The 26,912-nt window shown below is 34.6% G+C and overlaps 1 protein-coding gene and 1 long non-coding RNA gene across 2 annotated transcripts; one reads left to right on the plus strand and one right to left on the minus strand.

Moving 5' to 3' along the window:
• Positions 1-8,263: 8,263 nt before the first annotated feature.
• On the minus strand, positions 8,264-14,424 carry LOC106058180 (uncharacterized). Its single transcript, XR_001215989.2, has 2 exons — positions 14,340-14,424; positions 8,264-8,566 (listed from the first exon to the last, which is right to left on the minus strand). It is a non-coding gene; the product is annotated as an uncharacterized LOC106058180 (long non-coding RNA).
• Positions 14,425-14,928: 504 nt separating this feature from the next.
• LOC106058176 (metaxin-2-like) lies at positions 14,929-26,773 on the plus strand. The gene is made up of 9 exons (XM_013215557.2): positions 14,929-15,045; positions 17,455-17,502; positions 18,502-18,621; positions 18,819-18,895; positions 19,952-20,044; positions 22,137-22,175; positions 23,032-23,157; positions 23,523-23,599; positions 24,585-26,773. Exons 1-9 carry the CDS (start codon positions 15,006-15,008, stop codon positions 24,745-24,747), a joined length of 783 nt encoding a protein of 260 aa, XP_013071011.1. The 5' UTR covers positions 14,929-15,005; the 3' UTR covers positions 24,748-26,773.
• The last annotated feature ends 139 nt before the right edge of the window (positions 26,774-26,912 follow it).

The following is a 26,912-nucleotide window of genomic DNA, read 5'->3' on the forward strand; positions in this document are numbered from 1 at the left end:
GTTCTCACACGTATGTACACACGATCGACCCATCTACGCGTCTCGCGTTATTATCTCCCTTGAGCTACTTAGGTTTGTTGGGAAATGAATTAAAGAAATTTCGTTGTAGCAACAATCGTAGACTATAACATGTGACAACCAATTAAAGTGAAGATTAATGAGGAATGTAGCATTTTCCGTGGCTACGCAGCCCCAGCTTTGACCCACATATTTTGCCACATCCAGGGCAAGCCTAACCATTGTCCGCCGGTGGTCGAATAAGATTTTCCTTTCGCTGTCTGCGTCTGTCCTCGGCAGCGAATTTTCTTTTGAATTCAAATGTGTATCCCGCGGCCTTTGTGACCTCCAGCTGTCTCGTTCTGTTTTTACAGTTATGATGATTGCAATAATAATTATTTTCTAAACAATCACTCTAATAAGAAATACCTTTTGTATTTTTTTTTATTTACACTCTATTAAGAAATAGCTTTGTTTGTTTGTTGTTGTTGTTTTTTTTATTAAAATAAAAGAAAGGCTCTATCTGTAAATGTTGCTTTATTAATTGTACACTGAATAACAAATAACTAATATCACTTGCTCTAATACCCTGTTGCTCAACTGATGTAATTGTTACAATTTGATCTAGCAGGTGCATTTGATGTTGGATAAGCAGAAAAGTTCCTCAGTGGTAAAATAATGAACTTTGTTTCCCCCTTAAAGAAGTTCTACCCACAAGCAACGCAAGAGAATGAACATTTGTTTATTACTTTAATACTAATACTATTAATACTAACACTAATACTCATAATTCTAATACTTACAGGGCCGGATCTAGGTTTCACAGGCGGACATGAGCCTTAACAAAAGATGTTTAAAAAATATCAAAACTTCGACCAGTAAGCAAATTCTCAGGGGGGGGGGGGTCCAAATTTTTTTTCGCCTTTTTACCGACAATATTTTAAATGTTGCGGTTGGCAACACTATCTTGATTAACTCTTAAAATGCTGAGCTATTTTACATTGAGCTCTTAAAAGAAACAAAATTCTGATCTTCAGAGACTAGACGTGTCTTAAGAGTTAAGAAGTGTCCGATTGTAGAAAACAGCTTGTAGAGTGGGAATAGTGAACAGTTGATCTAGCAGTAGCTCCATCATAAACATAAGGTGGCAAGACCGCACTATATAATGGCTATGTTCTGGCGAATTCCGGTATGGACAGTATAGAGGGACTGCTTATAGTTTGACAGTTACGCTGGCAAGGGAAGTATCCCGCATGGGGGACGAACGTATGCCTGAGACAGTCTTTTTTATTTTTTTTTGGGTGAGCTGAAAGGAGTCAAGAAATACTTTGGATACCGGCTTAAGCGCCAACTTGCTTTACCTGACATAGAAGAGCGCACCTGGATGCAGACGGCTTCAGAACGAGACAGCTGGAGATCTGTTACAAAAGGCCGCGGGATTCACTTTGAAATCAATTAAAAATCCACTGCCGAAGACAGTCGTAGAGAATCTATATCAACCAAATAAACAATTAGTGACCTATTGGCAATAATTTATTTTCAACTCAAAAAAATGAATGAAATAGTACTTGACTCAACTAGTGGTATAAGCTGAATTAGTCCCCTTTATATTAGGCTGCCGTCTTAAGCTTTGTGAGCACAAACATCAAATAGAAAGAAACCATAGATAACTATACAATCTTCCATGTTTATAGACACTTCGCTAGCAGAGTGGTTACCGCGTTGGTTTGATTAGCCTGAGATAGCTTTAGCCCACAAGTTCGTACCCTTATTTATTTATAAGCCCCTATTTATAAATGCTATTGTTTTAATTGTTATACTAGATCTACTACAAATGTAATTACATGACCGATCCAATCTAATTGATACAAGTACGCCTAATAAAAGCTTTGTTTTTTAAAAGTATTTTTAAAATGTTTTTCGTGTTTCATTATTCCTGTTTTAATCACAATATTAAATCATTTTTTTGTTGGTGAAATTCTGTTTCTTTAATAGAGCTAATTCTATCTTATTTTATAAAATACAGACGTTACTTCCACATTTTACAGAGTAGTATAATATAAGTTCAAATGTCAATTGACATAGCTTTAGTCTTATCTTATCTTATATAATACAGAAGTTACTTCAAAAAAGAAGATGATTACGTCCTACGCGTCATGCATTTAGTCATGCATATTAACCAATGACTTAAATTCTGCCAAGTCACTGGTTTTCCTGGCTATGCAGTGTAATAATTTTTTTTTATTCAAATCAAAACTTTTAAATAAATTTTACTTTTAAAGTTAGACTTTACTTCTCTGACTTTTAGGTCCGAAAATGAATTTTATGAAACCTTCTTTAAAACAATAAGGTCGTGCGGTTTGCGCGCTGGACTGTCATTCAGATTTATCGATGGTCCCGGGTTCAAACCCTGCATGCTCCCATAACCCGTCGTCCTGCGGGAGGTTTGGACTAGGAAGTAATTATCTTCAACTCTGAAGGAACATCCGAAACATGTAAAACATTTTACAAACATTCAAGTCAATCAGAGAAAAGTTCGGCAATTCAACTAGATCTAATTACAAAATCCATGCTTTACTCTGTAACCTAAAGATTCGGTATAATTTGATGTCAAACGAAGCTGAGAAGTTTAGTAAAAAAAGCCCCAATGAAAAGTTTTGCTTAAATTTGTTTATTTTTTTAAATGAAAGTGTTTTCGAATGACGCAATGGAAACTTGACACCGCTTGCGTCACTGGCTTGCAGTAGTACACTAAAACACTTCATTGCAAACATGAAGAAGATGTAATGAATCAATAGGCCTAATTAAACTTTTTAAATTAAATTGTTTTTTTCTGCCATAAGATTTCTATCTTCATACGTCGTTGATAGAACCAAATTTACAATGTTCATATTTATTTCCAAGAGCGAAAAGAACATAAAGCTTTAGAAATATGTGAGAGTTTGGAAGAGAAATTAAGATCTCAGTTTGTTCAATACCTTTATTCAAGTCACAACTTAATTTATAGGAACCCGAACACTGATCTCAAAAACGGCTGTAACGATTTTTCAAAAAATTGATGTAGACTAACACTAATAGATCTGTGCGATTAGAAATATTTTTAGCAATTGTTTTTGTTTATTGAAATGTCATGATAGCTATGTTCCTATCTCTTGTCTGGACCAGTAGGTAAAAGAGGATAGATATGTGAAGGTTTCCGCGATCGCTTTTCAAATTGATTAACGAAAAAAAAAGATGGAGCTCGAGGCCTCAAGACTATTTAAGCCAATGTACTAACCACTTTGACAGGCATGGAAATAGAAATTTTTTATGCTAATCTGTTGTTTGTTTTAGACTTTATAGCCTAGACCTAAAAGTATAAATTGAGCTAATTCAACTGTACTGGTTTTTTTTAATTGATTCCTGTTTTAATACTGTTCGTCTTGCAGCCTTACCCAAGAATTATGAGGAAGAAATAAGAACGCCTCCTTTTGACAATATAATTGGTTGTAAAGACGGTGCATGGAAGTAAGAAATACGAATAAATAAATTGTAATCTTAGATTGAAAGTTTAATCCTTTTTGTAATTTTTACTGTCCTCCTTTGTAAAGTTTAATCCTTCTTGTAATTTTTACTGTGCTCCTTTGTAAAGCTTTGTCCTCTTTCTGTCATCGTTTACATGTATATGTCACTCCTTCTTTCCTGCTTAATAAAGCTTTGTCCTATTTTCTGTTCCTCTTTGGGTGTTCAAGTGTCTGCATTTTATAAATATTTGTGAATTTTAATGTCTTTTTTAAAATTAGAAAGTTATTGTAACAAGCAGCCCAACAAGCATGTGGACATCTAAAACTGTACTTACGATATCTCTTGTACTGGCTATCTAAATAAAACTTTTGTGCCACAGTCTATGGTCTACTTCAGTGGACTTCATCATCATGTCATGGAAATGGAGGCGCGGAGGCTGAGCGGTAAAGCGCTTGGTTTCTGAACCGGGGTTACCGTGTTCGAATCCTGGTGAAAACTGGGATTTAATTTTGGGATCTTCGGGCGCCTCTGAGTCCACCCAGCTCTAATGGGTACCTGACACTAGTTGGGGAAAAGTAAAGGTCGTTGTGCTGGCCACATGACACCCTCGTTAACAGTAGGCCACAGAAACAGATGACCTTTACATCATCTGCCCTATAGACCACAAGGTCTGAAAGGGGAACTTTTATTTTTTTTTTATGTCATGGAAATGAGATGAATTCCTGGGCATTAGATGTGGTCGAAACAATGTCGCCCACACGTCAGTTCCCTCCTCTCCACGCAGCTGATGTATCCAGAGGAACGGCAGTGCCGATACAGTTTGGGGTCAGCGGCGTCGCAGGGTCACCCAGGGTGAAGCACTGGGTGCTGCAAACTGCCTTAGGGTCGCCAGCTCCTGATTTTCCCTCAGGGTTGACTCCCGATGTCTTTCCCATGATTGGGTATAGCTGCAAGGCAACAGAGGTTTGAATTCAGAGTTTTCCTTCTCCTAGGTGGGTAGCCACCCATGGCTAACGAGCCCCTCCTGTCCGAAGCTTACTGGTTAAGACGCCAGTTACTCGCTATTGCCCCTTCTCCTGTTAGTGAGAACAGTTCCGCCGAACTCAATATCTGAGCCACACGTGAAAGCCAGGAGTTGGACTGGTTATCAGAGGCTATTTGAGACGCATGCCATTAGGAAGCATTTTATAGATAGTGTAGTGCTTACATTCATTACCACTTCCGGCAATGACAACCTTTGTCCTTCCACTACATACCTAAATATAAACTTTGTGGTACAGCAGGTATGTTGTCTATGAAAACAATGCAAGGTTGAGGTCATTCTACAAAAGTTCACGATCTTTTGTTATCTCGCTATTTACAGGGAGACAATAAAGCAACTTTAACAATTTGTACATAAATTGTGCGTGTTCTGGTAGCAGTTAGAATGTTTGAGTTTTGTAAGAACTCACAGAGCATTTAGCTTCTTGTGTATTCTTAGCCACGTCAATAGAAATGTAAATTTATATCACGTCTTCCATTGCTGCGAATTTCCACTAAAATTATCACATAATTTCACATTCTAAATAAAAATGTGTTTAATCATAAAAGTCATGATTGAAGTCAGGTGTAAAGTCATCTTTTAAGTCACGTTGTTAGATATTGAGATGGTGAATGTACGAAGTTTTACACAATTATGAAAAATTTGATGTTTGATTGACATCAATTGAAACATTAAATGGTTTGTGAAGTCATTAACTCCAAGAGTGCTGGGAGTTTACTCGAGGCTTTTGAGTAGCTATTCTCTCTTACCCCAGAACCATTTTTCTGCAATCATTTATTTTTCAACTGTTGATATTTAAACAAAATTATTAGATCTATCTATCATGGTGAGCACAGTCCGTTTGCCCTTATTGATTTTGACACAAATCATTTCACTATTATAATAGCTTTGCTAACACCTATAATGCCCAGGTGAAATAGTGGCTAAATATTTAACCCATAGATGATTCAACCTTAGTGCGTAGGGATAAATAGTTAACCTCAGTGCGTAGGGATACTTCTTCAACTTGTAATCTATTTAATTAGGCCAAGTAATGTTCAAATCTCTTCTGAAGATCCGACAGTCAACCCTAACTTCCTTGATCCGTATTATATTAACTGGTCTATATACTCTCCAATTTCTCCTTTTTTTCCCTAACTCGACAATTAAAAGTCTTTAATTCCCTATGAATGGTTGTGACTATTAAAGACTATACAAGGAGCCATCATGGTAGCTAAAATTCTAATACGTCAACTATAGAAACTAATAGAACTTGGCTACAGAACACTAAACTATAAAAATTTACGGTTGACTTCTGTTGTCTGATCTGGTGTTATCAAACCTTTTGAGAAGTGAAAATGACAAGGGTACAACTATAGTCTAAAATGTCTTCATTAATAGCGGATCAATTCTAACACTGTATGGTCTACTTTTTCCAATGCTCAAAGATTCCAACACGAAAAATTTTTTAAAAATGTCGTAACCTAATGTTCAATCTTTTCAAAAACTTTGAAATACATCGAACAGACTGTAGGCCTTCTGGAGACCATTTCAATCACTGCAGCTTTTAAATAATATATTACAATTTCAGTAGTTCAAATTCATGACTAAGCTTAGCCCTTAGTCTGACAGAAAGTAAATAATATCCAATCAAAAAGTATTTGATGGAAACTTTTAACAGTTGAAACCAACGCTTTGTGTATTTTCTTTTGAAACCACGACAATGGAAGTTAGTACGATTGGTTCAAACATTACTTCAGATATGAACGCAGAAAACAGTTCTGTAATTAGGGATACAATTATTGTGAGCAGATTTGTGATACTTTTTAACTTATATGCAACAGTATTAATAAACCCTTTGATAGCTATTTTTGGCCTCATCGGAAACGCCATCAGCATCCGGGTACTTATTAAGTCAGGACTCGAGAAATCCTCCAACATACTTTTAGTATCTCTGTGTGTGGCAGACTCGTTTTGTTTGATTTCTGCTGTGAATATTGCAAACATAATTTCCTTCCTTCCAGGGAAGAGGCCGACAGACTATAACATGTGGGAGTACTCAGAGCAGGCGTCTTATGTGCTGTATATACTGGCCATTATTTTTCAGATCTGCTTTTTCTTTGGTGTACCTCTGAGTGCAACAATTGTGACTTTGATTACCATGGAGAGATTTGTGGCGGTATTTTATCCACTGCGCTTTACATCGATAGTAACTAAGAATAGAGCCTGGATGGCTGTTGCTATGGCTTACATTTTGTGGATACCATATCCTGTGTACGTTTCGACTTTTTACCGGTTTTTATATAGAGAGATTGTAGCCTGGGACCTGTATGTTGGTAACGCGTCATTTCTTCCAAACGACGTAATCGTTTTCATCGAGTTAAATCTGGTAACACCTCTTGGGAGTTACATCCCTTTTATTCTCGTGACTGGAGGTTCTCTGCTCATCGCCTTGCGTGTCAAGGTCACAATGAAAAAACGGCAGACGATGGTGTCCGCGTCTGCTAAAACGAGCGCGAAGACTTCCAAAACTACCACGACACTTCTGACCGTCTGCATCGTGTTCTCGGTGACGAAGTTCGCCAGTGTCATGGCCTACGTTGTTGACTACACCGACCAGGCAAGTGCTGAGGTGGTAAACCTACGTTTGACTCTGGGTATAGTTACAATTTTACTGGATATGCTGAACGCTTCGAGCAACTTTATCATTTATATAGTGTGTAACAAGAAATTCAGGACGACGGTCAAAGAAATGATCAGACATAAATAACTGCATGCACAATGATATTTGATTGTATAAATGTTGACACATATATAATAATTGATATTATATAAATATATTGTGTCAATGTAAATTATGGTTGATGGGTGGTAAAGGAATAAGTAATAATAAGGTTGTGAGCTCAAATCCCGGCAAAAATTGCGTTTTTGAGCTCCTGCGTCGACCCAACTCTATTAAAGTAAAGTTCTCCTTTCAGACCATTCGATCTATAGGGCAGATGATGTAAAGGTCATCTGTTTCTGTGGCCCACGGTTAACGAGGGTGTCATGTAGCCAGGACAACGACCAACCGCCTTTACACCAACTTCTATCCCCTAAGACACATTTGATAACCCAACAGATCTGTGAATAGTCCTTTACATTCACGGTGACAATTCATTGGATTCTAAATTCTTGATTTAGGTCTAGAAAAAGCGTAGCTTTGGATCAATAAAAATGACAGCGTTACAGAGTATAATTTGATCTGTGACTTTTTTATACTAGAATGAATAGCGTGTTCCTTGGCAAGAAAACACTTACTGGATGAAGAGGAACCTGCTGTCACTCCAATACTATCCTCGAAAAGAACGCTTTCTAGTATACCAAATACCTATCATCATTCCTACCGTGTGTGTAGACTAATTGGACTAGCTTGAATGAACATTTAACAAGTAAATTTTGGTTTCAAATATAGTGTAAATATTTATGAAAAATAAAAACGAAAAATAGTTTTATAATCATGTCTTTAACATTCTTTTCTTTTTCCTTAAATTCTAAATTCTTAAAGCGCTTTCGAGCCCCAATGTGAGAGGCTACAACGCTCTCTAAATTCCCCAGCTAGATAAGGGGTCAACGAAATTCTAGCTTAGGGGAGCGTCAATGGCAAAAGTTTGAATACCACTGCACTAAAGCATCTTTTAATTTTCTCATCTCTTTATTTTAGCACAATTTTTAAGTACAAAGAAAAATTTAAGGCTTCAATAATTCAATCACTGTTTTAATACAAAACGCGAGATTTTCTTTTTTTTTTCTCTTATTTTCAATTGTCCCTAAACCATTTAGGCGGGAAAGCAAAAATCACAACATCCACAAAAACTCCCATGATGCACCACGGTGCCTTGGCAAGGATTTTTCATATACACCGAGCAGTCGACTGATGAGCAAAAGTCTGGGGCGCAGACGTAGAAGCCCTGGACACACAGCAGCATTGCAAGAAGCATGGTCATCAAAGACAGCATCAAGGTTGGCGGCAGTTGCAGCATGCTGACTGATACTGTAGCAGTTCTGTTGACAAAGTTTTTGAAGGTTTTTAGAAATAAAGTAATTAGACATCTGAATCTGCTTAGATCCAGGTCTTTTTTTTTTTACAAAGATTGTATCAACTCGCTCTGTCTGTCTGTGTGTCTGTTTGTCTGTATGTCTGTCTGTTAAAAATGTGTACCCGTTATTTTTCCGACACCCAATCTCAGATCAATCTTAAATTTTGCACAATTATTTCTTTTATTTTGTTTAATAACAACAAAGGAAACTAATACTTCAGTATTTTGCAGTTATGGCTAAATGTTTTGGGTTTTGTCCCCTTAAAAAATTGTTAACGCTATTGCTCCCTCACGCATTCTCCGTTCAAGTGGATACTTGAAAAGATTATTTATCGTTCCTAACGAAACATGAATCCATGGGCGTAGCCAGGATTTTTTTTCGGGGGGGGGGGGGGGGTTTGGGGGGTGAATTTTTTTCTGCCCCCCCCCCCCGACCCCCCCCCCCCCCCCCCCCGCGAAAAAAAATTATATGTATTTATGTGTGTGTGTACATAATCTTTATTACATTCTGACCCTTCATTCTTACGGAAGACGTTTATTGTGCCCTAAAATAGGTTCTTCCATGAGTTAGTGAAAAAAATGTAGATTACCTGACATTACCAGCAAAGAGGTCTGGGAGAGCGCTAGGAGCTCCCCCAGCGCGGGGCGAAGCCCCGCCGCCAAGCACTATTTCTGATATTGAAAACCAACAAAATGCATATTCTGAGGTATCTACAGTGCATTTTCCTGCTATTAAAAAGTTCTATTTCAAAAACCTTATGTGCTATTCTTACTGACTTAGACCCTCCCTCGTCGTTCGGTGCATTTGCCATCAAGCTGTTTCCATAAAATTGTGGACTCCCCGCCATTAACAGCAAGGGGTTCTGGGGGAGCGCCAGGAGCTCCCCAGCGCGGGGCGAAGCCCCGCCGCCAAGCACTATTTCTGATATTGAAGGCCAACAAAATGCATATTCTGAGGTATCTACAGTCCATTTTAATGCTATTAAAAAGTTTTATTTCAAAAACCTAATGTGCTATTCTTACTGACTTAGACCCTCCCACGCCGTTCGGAGCATTTGCCATCAAGCAGTTTCCATAAAAATCTGTCACTGGTAATGTCTGAAGCCTCTTGCCACCTACCATGAGGACCTCCATGAATGAGTGGCGTCAAGTTGTACTAGGATATCATTGCAACTCTTCTTATGCGTAATTCATTTTGTCGGAGAACATGTCCCGCAAACCGCATGCGTCGTTCTCTCACAATCTTACTAAGGGGTCGACTCCCAGTTCGGCATAGGATTTCCTTGATTTAGATCCGATCTTTATAACTGACTCCTAAAATCTGTCTTAGCCATCTTTGTTGAGCTACATTTAGTGTTTTTCGATTTCGGTAGATGACTATTCACTGCAGTTTATTAATGGAGCCCTGCCACTGGTAAAAATGTGTAACCTCTCTTGAATACGCTCTTGGAATTAAGTGACTGTAGTTTGCTTTAGATTTTATATCGAAAAGAGAAGTTTTATCGTCAAAATCTTCTGTTGGGGGTTTTCCACCTCAAAATGCTCTGTAGGGTGATCTTAGACTCAAAACTAGAGGGGGTTTAAACTTTAAAAAAAAAAGCCATCTGTAGAAGAAACTCAAAACCCCCGATTGGCTTGGCTACGCTCAAATAATTTTAGTGTGTAATTTGCTTTTTTTTTTATATTGAAGATGTATTTTTAGCACCAAACCCCTCTAAATGGGGGTTTAAACTCAAAACCCCTTTCGGCAACGCTTATAGCATTTTGAGTGCGTAATTTGCTTTCTTACACTGAAGATGGCGGGGGGGGGGGGGGGGGGGTTAAACTCAAAACCCCTTTGACTACACTCATAGATTTTAGAGTGAGTAATTTTCTTTTATTTATATTGAAGAGGTACTTTTTAGCTTCAAACTCCACTGAAGGGGAGTTTAAACTCAAAACCCCATAGACTACACTCATAACATTTTTAGTGTATAATTTGCTTTTTTTTTATTATTAAAGAGGTATTTTTTACCTTCAAACCCCACTGAAGTGGGGTTTAAACTCAAAACTGAGTCAAAACCCATTTAGCATAACATTTTGAGTGCGTAATTAGCTTTTTTTTTATATTAATGAGGGGGTTTATCGTAAATTTTAGACGGAGTTTTAAAATCAAAATCTTCCTTAACTGTGCTCTTGGAATTAGGGGATTTTTGTTTGCATTTTTTTTTGTTTTGTTTTATAGAAGAGGGGGAGTTAACTGCAAAAACCCCAGGTAGATGGTTTAAAACTCAAAACCCCTGGTAGGGGGTTTTAAACTCAAACCCCCTAGTAGGGGTTTTTAAACTCGAACCGCTCTGGTAGGGGTTTTAACTCTTTGACTGCTGTGTTTTGTTTTCAAAAAAATGCTACTTTTTTTAAAAAAATAAGAAAATGTTCCAAACATGGCTAAAACAAAAATTTATTGTTTAAGTACCAATGATGCTATAGTAACAAATTTGGTATCAAAGTAAAGGTAAATGAATGGAGAATGTGAAAATGTAAACATCTTTCTATTTAAATATAAGATACAAATTATAATCTAAATAATATGACACTCAGAAAAAAAAAATGGATGCCAACTTTAGAACTTTTGAGACCTAAATTTAGATTTTGTTCTTTGTATTACTGTTGAAACAGCATATTTAGACTATTTACAGCATTTTCAAAAAGAAATGTGATAAAACAGTCAATAAAAGATGATGAATCATTGATTATATTATTATTTTTACCTTGTTTTTTAGTCAGAAAAAAAGTGAAATTATTGCGCTTTTCATTACTACCAATAACAATAGATACCAGTACTAAATCTATCAACCAAATGCACTCAAATATTATGTACATTTGAATCAATGGGATATAGATCTAGATTTGTCTTCTTTTTATTTGCATAGAACATCTTTCATTCTAATACTAGACCAGTGCAAGACATAGGCTAGCGAGAGATCAAAGCCTAAATCTCTAACTAGATGAAGGACAATAAAAATCCTAATTCATTTTACCTAAGATTTAGACATCAAATAGATCATTATTACTGTTCCTTTGTGATATTTTCAAAAAGAAATGTGATAAAATAGTCAATAAAAGATGATGAATCATTGATTATATTATTATTTTTACCTGGTTTTTTAGTCAGAAAAAAAAGTGAAAATTATTGCGCTTTTCATTACTACCAATAACAATAGATACCAGCACTAAATCTATCAACCAAATGCACTCAAATATTATGTACATTTGAATCAATGGGATATAGATCTAGATTTGTCTTCTTTTTATTTGCATAGAACATCTTTCATTCTAATACTAGACCAGTGCAAGACATAGGCTAGCGAGAGATCAAAGCCTAAATCTCTAACTAGATGAAGGACAATAAAAATCCTAATTCATTTTACCTAAGATTTAGACATCGAATAGATCATTATTACTGTTCCTTTGTGATAAATTATGGATTTAGAATAGTTTTATATTTTACTTTTATTTAGTAGTAAACCTTTTGGAGTGCAACTTGAACCAGTATAGTGATGGTGATGATTTTTACCAAAAAACAATACTAAAAAAAATTGCTAGAAAATATACCAAGAAAAGGCCCAGCATGGTGGATGAATATTGGATTTAGATCTGCCATTTCTGTTGTTTTCATTTATCTAAGGGTTAGATCTATAGGAATCTACAAAGGTGTAAAGATAAAAGCATAGATCTAGTCAACCTTGATCTACATTCAAGACCTAGCCCTAGTCTAAGGCCTAAGCCTAAGCATATAAGGCAATACTAGATCTAGATCTAAATCTAAATGCTAATAATGTCCAAGTCTGCTTCATTCTATGCTAAATCTTGATCAAGATCTTCATTATTACAATTCATAGAAGTATAAATAAAACAATAATAAAGCTTCTTCAGTAGTAAACATTGTGGGTGTGTCTTGGACAAGCATAGCCATGATGTTGTAGACGTAGATTTTTACAGATAAACAATACTAAAAAAAAAAAAAAGAAAATGGGGAAAAAATGCCCACAGTACAGTAGATGATTATTTGATGTAGATCTACCATTTCCTTTCTTTTTATTTACCAAAAGCTTAGATCTAAAGATATATCTAGATCTAGAGTCCAAGTCTAGAGATAAAAGCTTAGATCTAGTCAATCTCGATCTACAGACTACACCTAGCCTACTGACAATAATAGATTTAGATCTAAATACTAATAATATAGATATAATCATATAAATACGCTAAATTTAGACCTACCTGAATCTAATCTAGATCAAATTCTTCATTATTACTATTTATTTGTGATAATTTTTAGAATAATTATAAAGTTTCTTCAGTAGTCAACATTGTGGGTGTGTCTTGGACTAGCGTAGTCATGGCGACGTTTTTTTACATTGTAAAAAAAGTAATAAATAAATGTCTAAATAAAGCCAAAAGCTTCTAATTTCTATGTAAACAAAGGATGAAGAACTCTTTTATAAATTAAAAATAGTTCCACTGTTGTTAGTTAAAATTTTTAATTTAAAAATGCAACGAAACAAAGGTAGGGTAAGAACGTCTATGGGATAGACGTTCCGTGCGTTTAGGGCAGACAGACCGTCTATGGGATAGACGCTCCGCACTCATTGAGTTAAACTCGAACCCCCCCTGGTAGGGGTTTTTAAACTCGAACCCCCCTGGTAGGGGGTTTTAAACTCAAAACCCCTTTGGTTGTGCTAGGGCAAGTGATGGTTTAGTATTAAAATCTCACCTAAAATAAACAAAGTCAAAGCAAAAAATCAGTCACTAAATTTCGACTCCCCCCCCCCCCACAAGGGGGGGGGGATTTCATTTCGGGGGGGGTTTGAACCCCAAGAACCCCCCCCCCCCTGGCTACGCCCATGCATGAATCATTAAACAAAAATACTCAATTAGTCAATTAATTATTCGTAATGTATTGTTTTGTTGTATATCGAATAAGTGAAATAGCTTGTACATTATAAGTACATATAGTATGCTGCAAGCGATAGCTTACAGAGTCAACCCAGAATCTCAATGTGGTTTCAGAAGTTGTAGATCCACTTTAAACATGATTATCCTCTCTATGCTTTCTGTAGAAGAATTTCGAGAGAAAGAGAGAGAGAGAGAGAAAGAGAGAGAGAGAGAGAGAGAAAGAGAGAGAGAGAGACAGAGAGAAAGAGAGAGAGAGAAAGAGAGAGAGAGAGAATTAGAGAGAGTTCATTGAATGTTGTAAAGAGAAAAGTAAATGCACAGTGAAATTTAATATAGCACAATCAAAACCGTTTGACTCACACAGTATTAAAACAGGAATGTGTTCAAGCACCTTCTGTGGCATGTTCTTTTTTTTTTGTTGTCTGTATATGTTTAAATTGACATCAACGAAATCTTTTCAATATACCCAGATTGAGGGCCAAAACAAAAATAGGTGTTAGTTAGGGAACTACTCTACGTTGATGACGAGCTGTAGAATCTACTACTTAGCTTAAGACCTTGGTCTACAGACTGTCTTCTGCATGCCAGAACTTTGGCTTAAAGGCAACACAAAAATATTTGCCCAAACACAAGCATTGCACCTTGCGTGGTCATGGCCATCAACCTTTGAAAATAGTTTGCCATTTTCGATACCTTGATTCTATCTTATTGAGACGATATGTGAATGACTCTTAAGCCTATATCTAAACAATTAGTTTTTTTTTCAGTATCTTTAATAGAAGAAAAAAATTATTAAAAAATACCTTTCTAGTGTAACGAAAGATCCAGCTCAAATATATGTGTGTGTGACTGTGTGTATGATTGTGACTGTGTATGTGTGTGACTGTGTAGTGAATAGATAAAAAGTTCTAACACGCTAGTATGTTTTCAGTAAATGTTTTTTTGTTTTTTTTTTTATCTTTTGCTTTAAAGGAATTTTAATCTTCTCAGGCTTATTTCAATCGATTTTTTTTTACATTTTAAATTCAAAATTTGATGTGCTATGACGTTGCGCTCAACCTAGATTTTCAACTCTTCCAGGCATGATGCCCTCAGGGGTGTGCCACACGCAGCCTATATTTCTATGTGATGTTCATGGAAAATAGGGGGGGGGGGCGGCAATAAAACACTTTGCCACGGGTTCACTGTATATGCCGAAAGTATTTTTTCTTTATTTGAATAAACTGAATTTTATTCAGTAATTAATCATTGCAGAAGTTAAAAAACAACATCAACAAAACATTTCTGTTTAAAAAATATTAAAATAACGTCCATAATTAAAGGAAAGTCTGATCGAGTTCACTGACCTTTAAAAACTATTTATGTTAAATACATAGAAATATAGGCCTGGGGGTGAATATTTACAATCCAAAACTCCTAACGTTGAAGAGTCATTGTTGACACCGGTGTCCGACCCAACTTAGAAAGTCATGTCGTTAGTGGAATATGCTCTCCAGGCCACTCTAGGGGGTAATCTACATTTTCATTATAGATCTAATTCTTTGAACTTCTTCCATAATTGTAGATTTATGGGCAAATTTTGATTTTTTGTTTCCTTTCATCTCTTCGACTAAGTTCAACTGAGCCGTACCTGTAACCTAGTCACTAGCCCGCTGAGACTGAGTACTAGACTAGTAGTGTAACTGAACGGTCACTCCGATTAACACTGTTCACTGTAATACCTGTAACTCACTAACTGGGGGGTATATAGGCTTATAGGCCGCATAGCCTAGTTAGTGGGTAACTCACTAAGTGTAACAGTAACACTAACAGTGTCAGTGTGTAACTCACTTCACTATGACTACTAGATCTATGTCTATTAATAATAATAAAATAACTCACAGTAGCGCCTTATTATTATATATCTTAGTAACTCAGAATTAACTGTTCATTACATTGATTATTATTATCTAATATCTAGATCTAAAAATCTATTCTAGGACTTAAGTATGAAGGTTCTGGGCTTTATCCGGGAGGTGGGGCTGTCTACGAAGATTTGATTTGTGAAATTGTGTACAAGTACATGGTATATAATATTTACTAAAGATTTGTACTAAATTTAAAATTATTAAATTTTCACTACCTTTTGGCCACTTTAGTCTTTACTGTGATTAGAGCTAACTTAACTTTAGAAATAAAATTTAGCCCTTTTGGTATGAAGGGAGAGTAACCTTTAGGGATTACGTGCACGACATGGCCTAAAGTGTGCCGATGTGCCAAAGAACTCAAAACTCAAACTCACAATTAGATATATCTAGACATCTAGTAATTATACAGTCACAGTGACAGTGTACTTCGTGTGCTAACTTACTAGACTAGATGGATCTAGTAAAGTAAATTCTAGTAATTAATACAAGACTTAACTTAAAACTGGTCTAATTTAGAGTCTAGATCTAGATTTTAAAATTAAATTAATTGATTCTAGATCTAGATTTAAAATTTAAATCTATTTTAGTTAGATCTAGAATAATCTAGATTCTACTAATTCTAGATCTAATCTAACATTTTAAGATTGGTAACAAAAATATTGTTAAGATCTAGAAAGATCTATATATAATAATATATCTAGATCTGATCTAACTTAAACTTCTAAAATCTAGATATCTATCATTAGACATGATTTATATTATATAAGATGATTAGAATATTATATTAGTACTAAGTACTAGAATGTAGGCTTCATTATTCTTAGATCTATTTAAATCTAGAGTACATCTAAGACATCTTAACCTTACTATAATAGGCATATTATACAGTTATAGGCATATTACCATATATCTCGAGATGCAAATTGCAATTTTATGGTAAAATCATGATATGATTATATATATATATATATATATATATATATATATATATATATATATATATATATATATATTCTAGATTTAGATCTAATAATATATTACTATTCTATACTAAAACTTTATTGAATGATTTCTAAACTGAAAAGACTCAACCCTATGAAACTTTTTTTTTGTCACTTTAATTTAAACTTTTTAAAGTTAAAAATTGATTTAAGTCAATTTAAGTTGATTAAATTATAGATCTAATATCTACAATTTAGTATAAATTTCTAAATTTTATTACAGGCAGCCCCTCAAAAAAAAAAAAGAACATCTTACATTTATCCATAAACATTAATCTAGTTGTGCATGTTATACAGAAACAAACTCTGCCAAGTCATTGGTTTTCCAGGTTCATTCAGGCAAACCATATTTCATAATAATATTAATTTATATAGTGCTGTTAACAAACATTGAATGATGTAAGTTCAAGGCGTAATGATAACATTTATAACAAACTAATGTAAAAAAGCTTTGAACAGATAGGTCTTTAAAATGTTCTTCTTTAGCTTTTTTGTTGACTCCATTGTCAAATATAGGTCGAATCAGTCCTAATGCGTGTAACTACATAGATAGAGACCCTTCAGAACTGACTTAAATGTGTGGATGAAAAGACAAGAGTTGATTCATACAAAACTCCAAGAATACCAACTACAAAAGAAACCTGGCAGTTCATGTTGTTGTAAATCTGTACTCTTTACTTTTGTCATGTGGTTTCGAATGCCGATCTACATGACTTTTGTTTTATCTCTGTTCATCTTGAACTTGTTCTTAACCATCCAGCTGCTCACACTTGTAAGGACTCCACAGATTTTTCTTGCCAGATGCGGCACCTCTGGAGGAACTGAATATTGTACAACACTGAGTCATCAGCATAGAAGTGGTTTAAAATACTGATAGGCTGTATGACACATACATAGTGAACAGTACCGGGCCAAAAATCAATACTCTTAAAAACCTTAAATATATATTTAATATAGATCTTATTTAATCCATTTCATTAAATTTGGTTTTTAAATTATTTTTTTTTAAGCCAATGAGCCTTGGCCTGATGATGTGGTGTTGTTCCAGCAGTATCAAGGTGATTACAGACATTTTTCTTACAGTGCATAATATGTAATACACAAATCTTGCTACAATTTGGGACACACTTTAATTCAATAACTTTAATCATTGATTTAATGTTAGACATGCTAGGTTGGTCCAAGATTGGTATCTTTCTCTGCCCAAAACTTATATCTCATATCCTTGTACATAGATGTTGTGCTACTTATTTCAATTTAATATAGTGCATAGTAACCAATGACTACTGATTAAATGACCAACAATTACTATATCTTGGTCTCATTTTCATTTTATAGATATATATATGTATATTCTCTCAACAGTATTTTCTAGATGATTACATAATTCTTGGCCTTTTTTTTTTTTAAACCACTTTTATATAGCGCAATTTTCATGATTTTAGCATTCTCAGTGCACTATGGTCCAATCTTTTTTTTTTTTTTTTTTTTTTTTTTTTTGGTTGGGGTGGGGCTTCATGGGCTCAGCAAACACAACTCTGTTCAAGTCAGGTTTCAAACTCTAGCCCACTTGATAGGTCAAGCTGCCTCACATCCCTTCCTTCAAATTTTGTATGGAATATGTTTTATCTTAGTGGCATGTACACTTGTCAAAAAACAAATTTCTTCAAGGAACTTTCTTGACAGTACCTATTTTATTCAAAATCCATTAGTTAATATGGCCTATTAATCTTTTTAAGATATTTCTGTTTTTTTTTTTAAACAATTTTTTAGAATTATTTTATAGCTTTAGTAAAGTACTCCTTTCAGACCTTGGTATCTATAGGGCAGATGATGTAAAGGTCTTATGTTTGTTATAGCTTAAGTAAAGTACTACCTTTCAGAAATGCGATCTATAGAGTAGAAGATGTAAATTTCAGCATTTTCTAAATTCTTTAATTTATTCTATAAAAACATTTCTGTTTAGGTTTAATTTAATTATCCGTTTTAATTTGAAAATTGAGCTCAGGCATACGTGTTTAAATAGTGTCTTAAACATGATTTTTGTATTGTTTTAGTGGAACAGATAACATTACCAGATTATGCCCAAGTTCTGGCTGTGGAGACTTTTTTACACATGTGTGGACTTAAATTCAGGGTGGAGCAAAGAACTAATGCAGAAGAAATGTCTCCTTCTGGTAAGTTGGACAAATGTCTCTCTAGTGTATTGACTTTTTAGGAAATTTATCGAAAATGTTTTGATATTGTATTGTCTCAAAATCATATTAAGAGACTTTTTTATTTCTTGATATTCTGATAACTTAGTTTTCGTTAAGTCTAAACCTTCTGTTTGTGTGGGAATAAATGTACAATTTTTGTTCAATACATATTTCAGGAAAAGTTCCATTCATTCAAGTTGGTCCATATCTTGTGTCAGAGTTTGAACCAGTGGTGGGCTTTGTCAATACAAAAGTAAGTGCATTCTATTTTGGATTTTATTAGCAATAAAAGTTGCTTTGTATTCAAAAATTATATGAGATCCTACTCAATTTTAGATGTACACCAATCAAAGTTTAATATAATTGTATAAATATTTAAAAAATGTTCAGATTAAGATTTTTATTTCTTAGGTAAAGAAAAAGGTAAAAATTGCATTATTATATGCTCATTAAAAATAATTACACAATTAACCTGGACGTCTATGCTTCAAATCTTTTCTTAAAGTAAGACAGAATGAATCTATGTTTAACTTTGTACTGAACTAATAATGCCATTTCAACATTAATGATCGGGGGGGGGGGGATATAATTTGGAACCTGAAAGAGAAAGGTTATTTAAAAGTAAAGTATATCCCTTTCAGACCTTTTGATCTATAGGGCAGATGATGTAAGGGTCATCTGTTTCTATCGCTGATGGTTAACGAGGGTGTCATATGGCCAGCACAACACCGAACCACTTTACTTACTCTAATTAATGTAGTTACTTATTAGATTTGGGTGGACTCAGGGACTCAATGAAATTAAAATCTGGGAACCCCCTTGGTTAAAAATCCAAGTACTTTAACACTTGGCCACCATGACCCTTGACCTTTGAGGGGATCCCAAAAATTTAGCTTAGTTGAGGTCTTAGAAATTACATATGAACTCATGCCTATCTGTTTATACAGTTGTATTGCTGTTTTTTTTTGTTGTTTTTTTTTTTCAATTTTTTATTATTAAAAAAATAGTTCCCCTTTCAGACTTTGTGATCTATAGGGCAGATGATGTAAAAGTTTTCTGTTTCTGTGGCCCTCATTTAACAAGGGTGTCATGTTGCCAGCACAATGACCAACTGTCTTTACTTTTCCTCAAATAATATCAAGTTCTCATTAGAGCTGTTTTCACCAGGATTCAAACCCAGCATCTCCAGTTGAGAAGCCAAGCACTTTATAGCTCAGCCACTGCACCTCATTCTTTATTAATGTAATTTTAAATTATTTTTCTCTCCAAGAAATTAACAATAACTAACAACTTAAATTATTGTAACCAGGGTTTCACATTGACCAAAAACATGAGTGAAACAGATAGATCTGAGATGAGAGCTTACATGTCAATGATTGATAGCATCATGGGTAACGCAGAGGTACAAAAATTTTTTTTTTTCTATAGATAATGCATGGTAGAATAAAAAGCTTGCTCGGTATTTTTATTTATTTTATTGTGAATGTACTTCTTATCTGTCACAAATTATATAAACTAATAGAAAGTTGCCTGAAAAATACTTTTAAAAGGTAGTCAATTTTTTTTTTATCAACAATGTTATTCATGTTTATATTTTTTTAAACTGAGACACTGGTGTCAGAAACTTACAGTGGCTGATTGAATAAAAAAATGTATTAGATCTCAGGGAAATAAAGGATCTCAACAGCTAGTCTCAATATCCTTCTACAACTAATGTGTTATTACTGTAACATTTTTATATAAATGTCATATTCATTGTCTTTGTTACCTATTTCATTACAATCTTGGAAAACAAATGATGAGGTAAAACATTATATCCAAATGGGTTATATTTCCAATATTTATTAAGCATATTCTATACCAATGTTATTTCTCAAAAAACATAAATAATCTTCCCTATTGGTCTATCATAAAATTGCCTGTTTTTACAAGAGGGCAAGAAGCAAGTCATATTGTTGTTTTATTTTAAATATCTTCCACCTCCGATGCTTAAACAGGATTTTAAAAATAAGGTGGCAAAATCAGGGTGCCAGGACATCTACGCTGTTATCAGCAGTAAACGCCTTGTCTGGCTTGAACATGTTCACAGAATGCAGCATGGTTGACTTGCACAAGAGATTCTGTATGGTGATCTAATAAAAGGCAGAAAAGCCACTGGTCACCCAATTCTAAGGTATACCAATATATACAAAAGGTACATAAAACTCTTCCGATTTTACACCAACGATTGGAAAAATGAGGCACTGGATAGATTCAGATGGAGAGTAAGCATAAAACAAGGTTCCTAGATTGTAGATGGCGTTGTTTGTTTGTTTTACATGTTTCGGATGTTCCTTTGGAGATAATTTACAGTCCAGTGCCCAAACTGCATGACCAAGCACCAGAAGTAATAAGAAGAATAAAATTGCTACAGTATCTGGTGATTATAGATGCTCAACCTGTGACCAGAGTTGTGTATCAAGGATTGGCCTTTTTAGTCACATGAGAAGTTGCAAAGGGAAAAGACCGTCTCTCAGACATAAAATACCACAGAGTCATGTTACATCTCGGCTTACTTACAAAACATGTGGGGAGTGTAGTCATTCTATGTGTGGGGAGTGTAGTCATTCTATGTGTGGGGAGTGTAGTCATTCTATATGTGTGAGGAGTGTAGTCATTCTATGTGTGGGGAGTGTAGTCATTCTATGTGTGTGAGGAGTGTAGTCATTCTATATGTGTGGGGTGTGTAGTAAGTCTATATGTGTGGGGAGCATAATAAGTCTATATGTGTGGGGAGCATAGTAAGTCTATATGTGTGGGGAGTGTAGTCATTCTATGTGTGGGGAGTGTAGTCATTCTTTATGTGTGAGGAGTGTAGTCATTCTATGTGTGGGGAGTGTAGTCATTCTATACGTGTGGGGTGTGTAGTAAGTCTATATGTGTGTGGAGCATAGTAAGTATATGTGTGAGGAGTGTAGTCATTCTATGTGTGGGGAGTGTAGTCATTCTATATGTGTGAGGAGTGTAGTCATTCTATGTGTGGGGAGTGTAGTCATTCTATATGTGTGAGGAGTGTAGTCATTCTATGTGTGGGGAGTGTAGTCATTCTATGTGTGGGGAGTGTAGTCATTCTATGTGTGGGGAGTGTAGTCATTCTATATGTGTGAGGAGTGTAGTCATTCTATGTGTGGGGAGTGTAGTCATTCTATGTGTGGGGAGTGTAGTCATTCTATGTGTGGGGAGTGTAGTCATTCTATATGTGTGAGGAGTGTAGTCATTCTATACATGTGGGGTGTGTAGTAAGTCTATATGTGTGGGGAGCGTAATAAATCTATATGTGTGGGGAGCGTAATAAATCTATATGTGTGGGGAGCATAGTAAGTCTATATGTGTGGTGAGTGTAGTCATTCTATACATGTTGGGAGTGTAGTCATTCTATATGTGTGGGGAGTGTAGTCATTCTATACGTGTGGGGAAGAGTAGTAATTCTATACTTTTTCTTTTTTATGTTTCAGTTGTACATGGCATGGCTGAATCCTGACATAGCTAGTGAGGTAAATTAAAATTATCTTTTAGAATCGTTTTATTATTAAACTTAGCCATGTTTTTTTTTTTATTTGTACTATGTACTGTGACATTTGTAACATTTATTTTACCTAAGTGAAAAGGAAGGGGGGTACATTATTAATTGTGTTCACAGCTGTGTACTAGATAACTTAAATCTCTGAAGGTTTTTTAGACAGGAAAAAGATAATTTAATAATTGGGATAGTAAAGCGTTGTTCCAAATAATGGTACTGTCTCTTGTCTTTTGGTTCATTGGGGCCCAACAACTCTTCTGAAAACTACTTCTCCCATTTCCATTGTTTTCTGTCATCTTTAAGCTGTTACCCCAAGAGATTATTTTCTATACTTGTTCATGGCTTTGTGCCATGCAGGAAGATCTTTGCAATTGGTGGGGATTTTTCAATATGGCTCTCAAATCTAAGTTCACATTTTTAAACAATATCTGCCATATATTTTCTCTGTTACCCCAAGAGATTATTTTCTATAATGTTGTCTTCCTAGTATATCTTTTACTTGTTCATGGCTTTTGTGCCATGCAGGAAGATCTTTACAATTGGTGGGGATTTTTCAATATGGCTTTCAAATCTAAGTTCACATTTTTAAACAATGATCTGTCATATATTTTCTTATGTGTTAGAAGAGGGCTTGTCTGGCTTGGACATGTTCACAGAATGCTGCATGGGGGATTCCTACTTCCTGGTAGTTTCCTAAAGCATTTTAATTCTGTATATTAAACATCTCTTTCCAACTTAGCTGTTAAAATTTCATATTTTCTGAAATGTATGTTAGAAAATAAAATTTTATAATTTAAGTATGGTATTTGGTCTTTCTTGTGTTAAATTAGGTCACAAAGCCACGCTATGGATGTTCATATCCTTGGCCTTTAAATTGGGTTTTGCCTTGGCGTAAGCAAAGGGAAGTCAAAGCTAAGTTGAAAGCCAATGACTGGGCGTATAAATCAATCGAAGAGGTAAGCAGCCGTCAATTTTGTTAGTTCTCATCTGACTTTAACAGATCTGAACATTTAATGTTTATCACTGTTGTCTGTAGCATAGGTTTTTTCTGTCTGTTGTTTGTAGCTTATGAGTTTCTGTCTCTTGATTGTAAAATAGGTTTTTCTCTCTGTTTCTGTCTTTTCTTCATATTTCTCTCTGTTTCTGTCTTTGTATTTCTCTCTGTTTCTGTCTTTGTATTTCTCTCTGTTTCTGTCTTTGTATTTCTTTCTGTTTCTGTCTTTGTATTTCTCTCTGTTTCTGTCTTTGTATTTCTCTCTGTTTCTGTCTTTGTATTTCTTTCTGTTTCTATCTTTGTATTTCTCTCTGTTGCTTTTGACAGGTTTGTGAAGAAGTTAAGATCTGCTGTCTTGCCCTTTCCGAGCGCTTAGAGAAAAAGTCTTTCTTTTTTGGTGACAGGTTGGTCAAAAGCATTTAATCATAGCACTTAATAGTTCATATTTAGCCAGTTTTATTTCAAATTTCCTAACCATTTCATTTGATCTCATCAAAGTCAATTATCCAAAAATAATTTTAAAAGGGTTTAAGAGCAGTCGTTGATTTCAAGACCTTGTTTTAGGGGGTTACCGATTAAATGTTAAAATTAATATTCAGCCAAGCAACAAAGAGTAGTCAATGTCTTACCCTACATACCTAGAAAAATGTATCCCAATCTTAAATTGAATAGCACATACAAATTTGAAACTTGTAAAAGCAATTTGGCATACCATATAATTGAATGAATTTTGTCAATCAATAGAAAAAAAAAAGTTGGACAATAGTGACTTACTATCTTCCCTCTAAACTATTCTCCAACATTTTTTTTTTTCATCTTCATAGTTGTAACACTAAGTACTGGTTTAATTTAAAGCTACAGAAGCATGGATGAGTATTTTTACTTTCACTATAAACCAGAGCTAATTGAATAGTTTAAATTACTTCTATTTAATTAGTTACCATTTAAGATAAAAACACTAGGCTTTTACGTCTTAACGAAGTCCGGTGACTGGGTGGTAAAGTGCTTGTGCTTCTGAACCAAGGGGTCAGAGTTCAAATCCTGGTAACGACTGGGATTATTAATTTCAAAATTTTTAGGTACCCAACATTAGCATGGGAAAAGTAAAGGAGGTTGGTCGTTGTGCTGGCCACATGACACCCTTGTTAATTGTAGGCCACAGAAACTTTTACATCATCTGCCTCTGTAGATCGCAAGTTCTGAAAGGGGAGCTTTTACTATCTACACCCAAACATAAAAATTACTTGCAACTCTTTAATTTAAATATTCTTTAGGGTAAATGTTTGCATTTTTAATTACTAGAATAAATCTAATTTGAATGATTTGCATGTAGTAATTAGAACAGGATTCTTTTGTACATATAAAATATTTTTAAAATCTGTCTTGTAGCCCAACAGAGTTGGATGCCATGGTGTTTGGTCATCTATTCACCATCCTGACCACAATACTTCCTGGAGGTCACTTCACATCAGTCGTAAAAGAGTTCTCTAACCTGGCTCAGTTCTGTACACGCATCGAAGATAAATATTTCAAGCTAGGTTTTGAACAGTAGCAAACTCCATGCTCTTGTCATCCCTTTGTGATCTGCTTGTAAAGAATTTTAAGTTAAATGAAAATAAAATTTTTACTAATTTATTGTTTACGTGATCTCAGATCAAGATCCTTTTTTCTTTGTGACAGTTGATAAGATTTATATATCTGCATTTAATACAAAAGGTACTGGATCTAGATCTGTATCTCAGTTTAGTTAAAGCTTGGGTCAATAAAAAAAACACATAACAAAAGTTAGTCTCATTTTTACACATTCTCTTTCATATTGTTGTTACATAAATATTGGCAGTTCATTTGTTTCATTATTATACTAAAGAGGTCATCATCTTATTGACATTTAGACTAAAGACATATTAATAATAATAGAAACAATAATCTTTATTATCCATGAGGAGATTTTCCTTACAATTGTGCATTGCACATTATATGAGAAAATGAATTATATGGAAGCGCGTGGTTAATTCACTGCTGTGTTGATAGCTTAGAATGTTATTATAACAAAATCATTTTATTTAGTAACTTTAAAGTTAGTAGAGTATTAAAGAAAAGTATTTCCTGTTGGACGTCTTGCTGGTCAGCTGATTGTGTGCTGTCTAGCGTGACATAGTCCACTCGTTCTGATTTAGCTTATACACTGAAATGTGACAATGTTCAATAGCCCATTGCATGATGTTAAGTTCTCATTGGACTTTGTAGTTCACTAAAATCATGATCAATTTTATTTTATAAGTGAAAATTTTTTTAACTTTTATTTTTTATATTAGTGGGTCTTTTTTTTCTTTCTGAGACAGTTTGTCATCCTAAAGACCCACTGGCAGCATGTGACGACCATTTAACTAGTCTTAAAAAGTGTAATGTCTCAGGAATGTGCATTAATTATTTATAAAAATTGCCTATTTTCTAGTTACTAAATTTAGTTTGATTGCATTTTATTATATTTCTTAGCTTAGTTAGAATTAGAAGCATGAAATATAGACTTAGATTTAAACAAGATGATACAGACTTCAAATATTTCAGTAATTGAATTTGTAATGATTATAGGAATGCTCTATCTTCTTCTGGACAGCAGTCAGTGGTCAAACAAGGTCAAATTTCCTTCCTCGTTTGTCCAGCCCTACCATACAGAATGTTGGCTAAGCTTTGATGATAAGTTTCATTAAGTTTTGAGAGTGGGGATAATTTGTCAAATAAAAAATTGTTTCATGTCCCTGTTTAACTGGATAAACTTTTCAGTTTTAAATAATAATAAGTCTTGTCTTTGATTCCAAAGATTAATGATGAATGCAGTATTTCCTTTGGCCAGTCAGGCCCACCTGTGACTGACATATTTTTCCACATCCAGGGCAAGCATAACCATTGTCCGCCAGTGGTCAATTAAGATTTTCTTTTCGTCGTCTACGTCTATCCTCGGCAGAGGATTTTCTTTTGGTCTCAAATGTATATTAACACTCTGATGTGGCAGTGATAACTATTTTGTATGGCAGTGGGGAACAGTAAAAAAAAAAGCATTTCTTTTCCATGACATGTGGCAGTGGTTCATTCTTGCTTGAGCTTTTTAAAATTTGTATTACATTTGGGGCCCAAACTAAAGGAATAAGCCTAATAATGCCCTTCTTTATTCCTGTACCATATTGCTTATCTTTTTAAATGCCCCAAATAATCTATCCTTTTTGTTTCCTGAACCAAGATATCCAACATCTTTTATGGCAGTGCTGAGCAGATGAAAAATTTAGTAGATGGCAGTGACTGCTAAGATCTTAGATTTCAGGCAGCTAAATGTTAGTTAGAAGAAAGATTAATTTCTAGAAATTTTCTTACTTTTAAATTTTGAGCACTCGACAAGTGACAGAATTGAAATGTATTGAGTTGTATTGAAATAAGGAATAATTGAAATAATATGTATGAATCTTTCTTCATACCATCATTAGCAAATCGTTGTGAAAAGTTTTAACATTTGTTTCCATTGATTGACTATGTTCATATCATTTTATCTAACTTATTAAATACTTGGTGAACTTAGTGACTTATTTAGATCTGGTCTTGCAATTTATTTTCTTTTTTAATATGCTAATCATAACTGACATAGCAATTAGTTTAAGCCTCTTTGCATTTCACCACACACACACATTTATAATAACATTAATTTCTTGGGGGGGGGGGGGGGGG

This window comes from Biomphalaria glabrata, chromosome 11 (assembly GCF_947242115.1).
Source record: "Biomphalaria glabrata chromosome 11, xgBioGlab47.1, whole genome shotgun sequence".
Taxonomy (NCBI): Eukaryota; Metazoa; Mollusca; class Gastropoda; family Planorbidae; genus Biomphalaria; species Biomphalaria glabrata.

Excerpts from the sequence above, each read along its gene's own strand:
- LOC106058176 (XM_013215557.2), top strand. The coding sequence starts at position 15,006 with ATGTCGTTAGTGGAATATGCTCTCCAGGCCACTCTAGGGG. Across the intron at positions 18,896-19,951 it reads TGGGCTTTGTCAATACAAAA|GGTTTCACATTGACCAAAAA; the intron begins GTAAGTGCATTC and ends TATTGTAACCAG. Across the intron at positions 20,045-22,136 it reads GCATCATGGGTAACGCAGAG|TTGTACATGGCATGGCTGAA; the intron begins GTACAAAAATTT and ends TTTATGTTTCAG.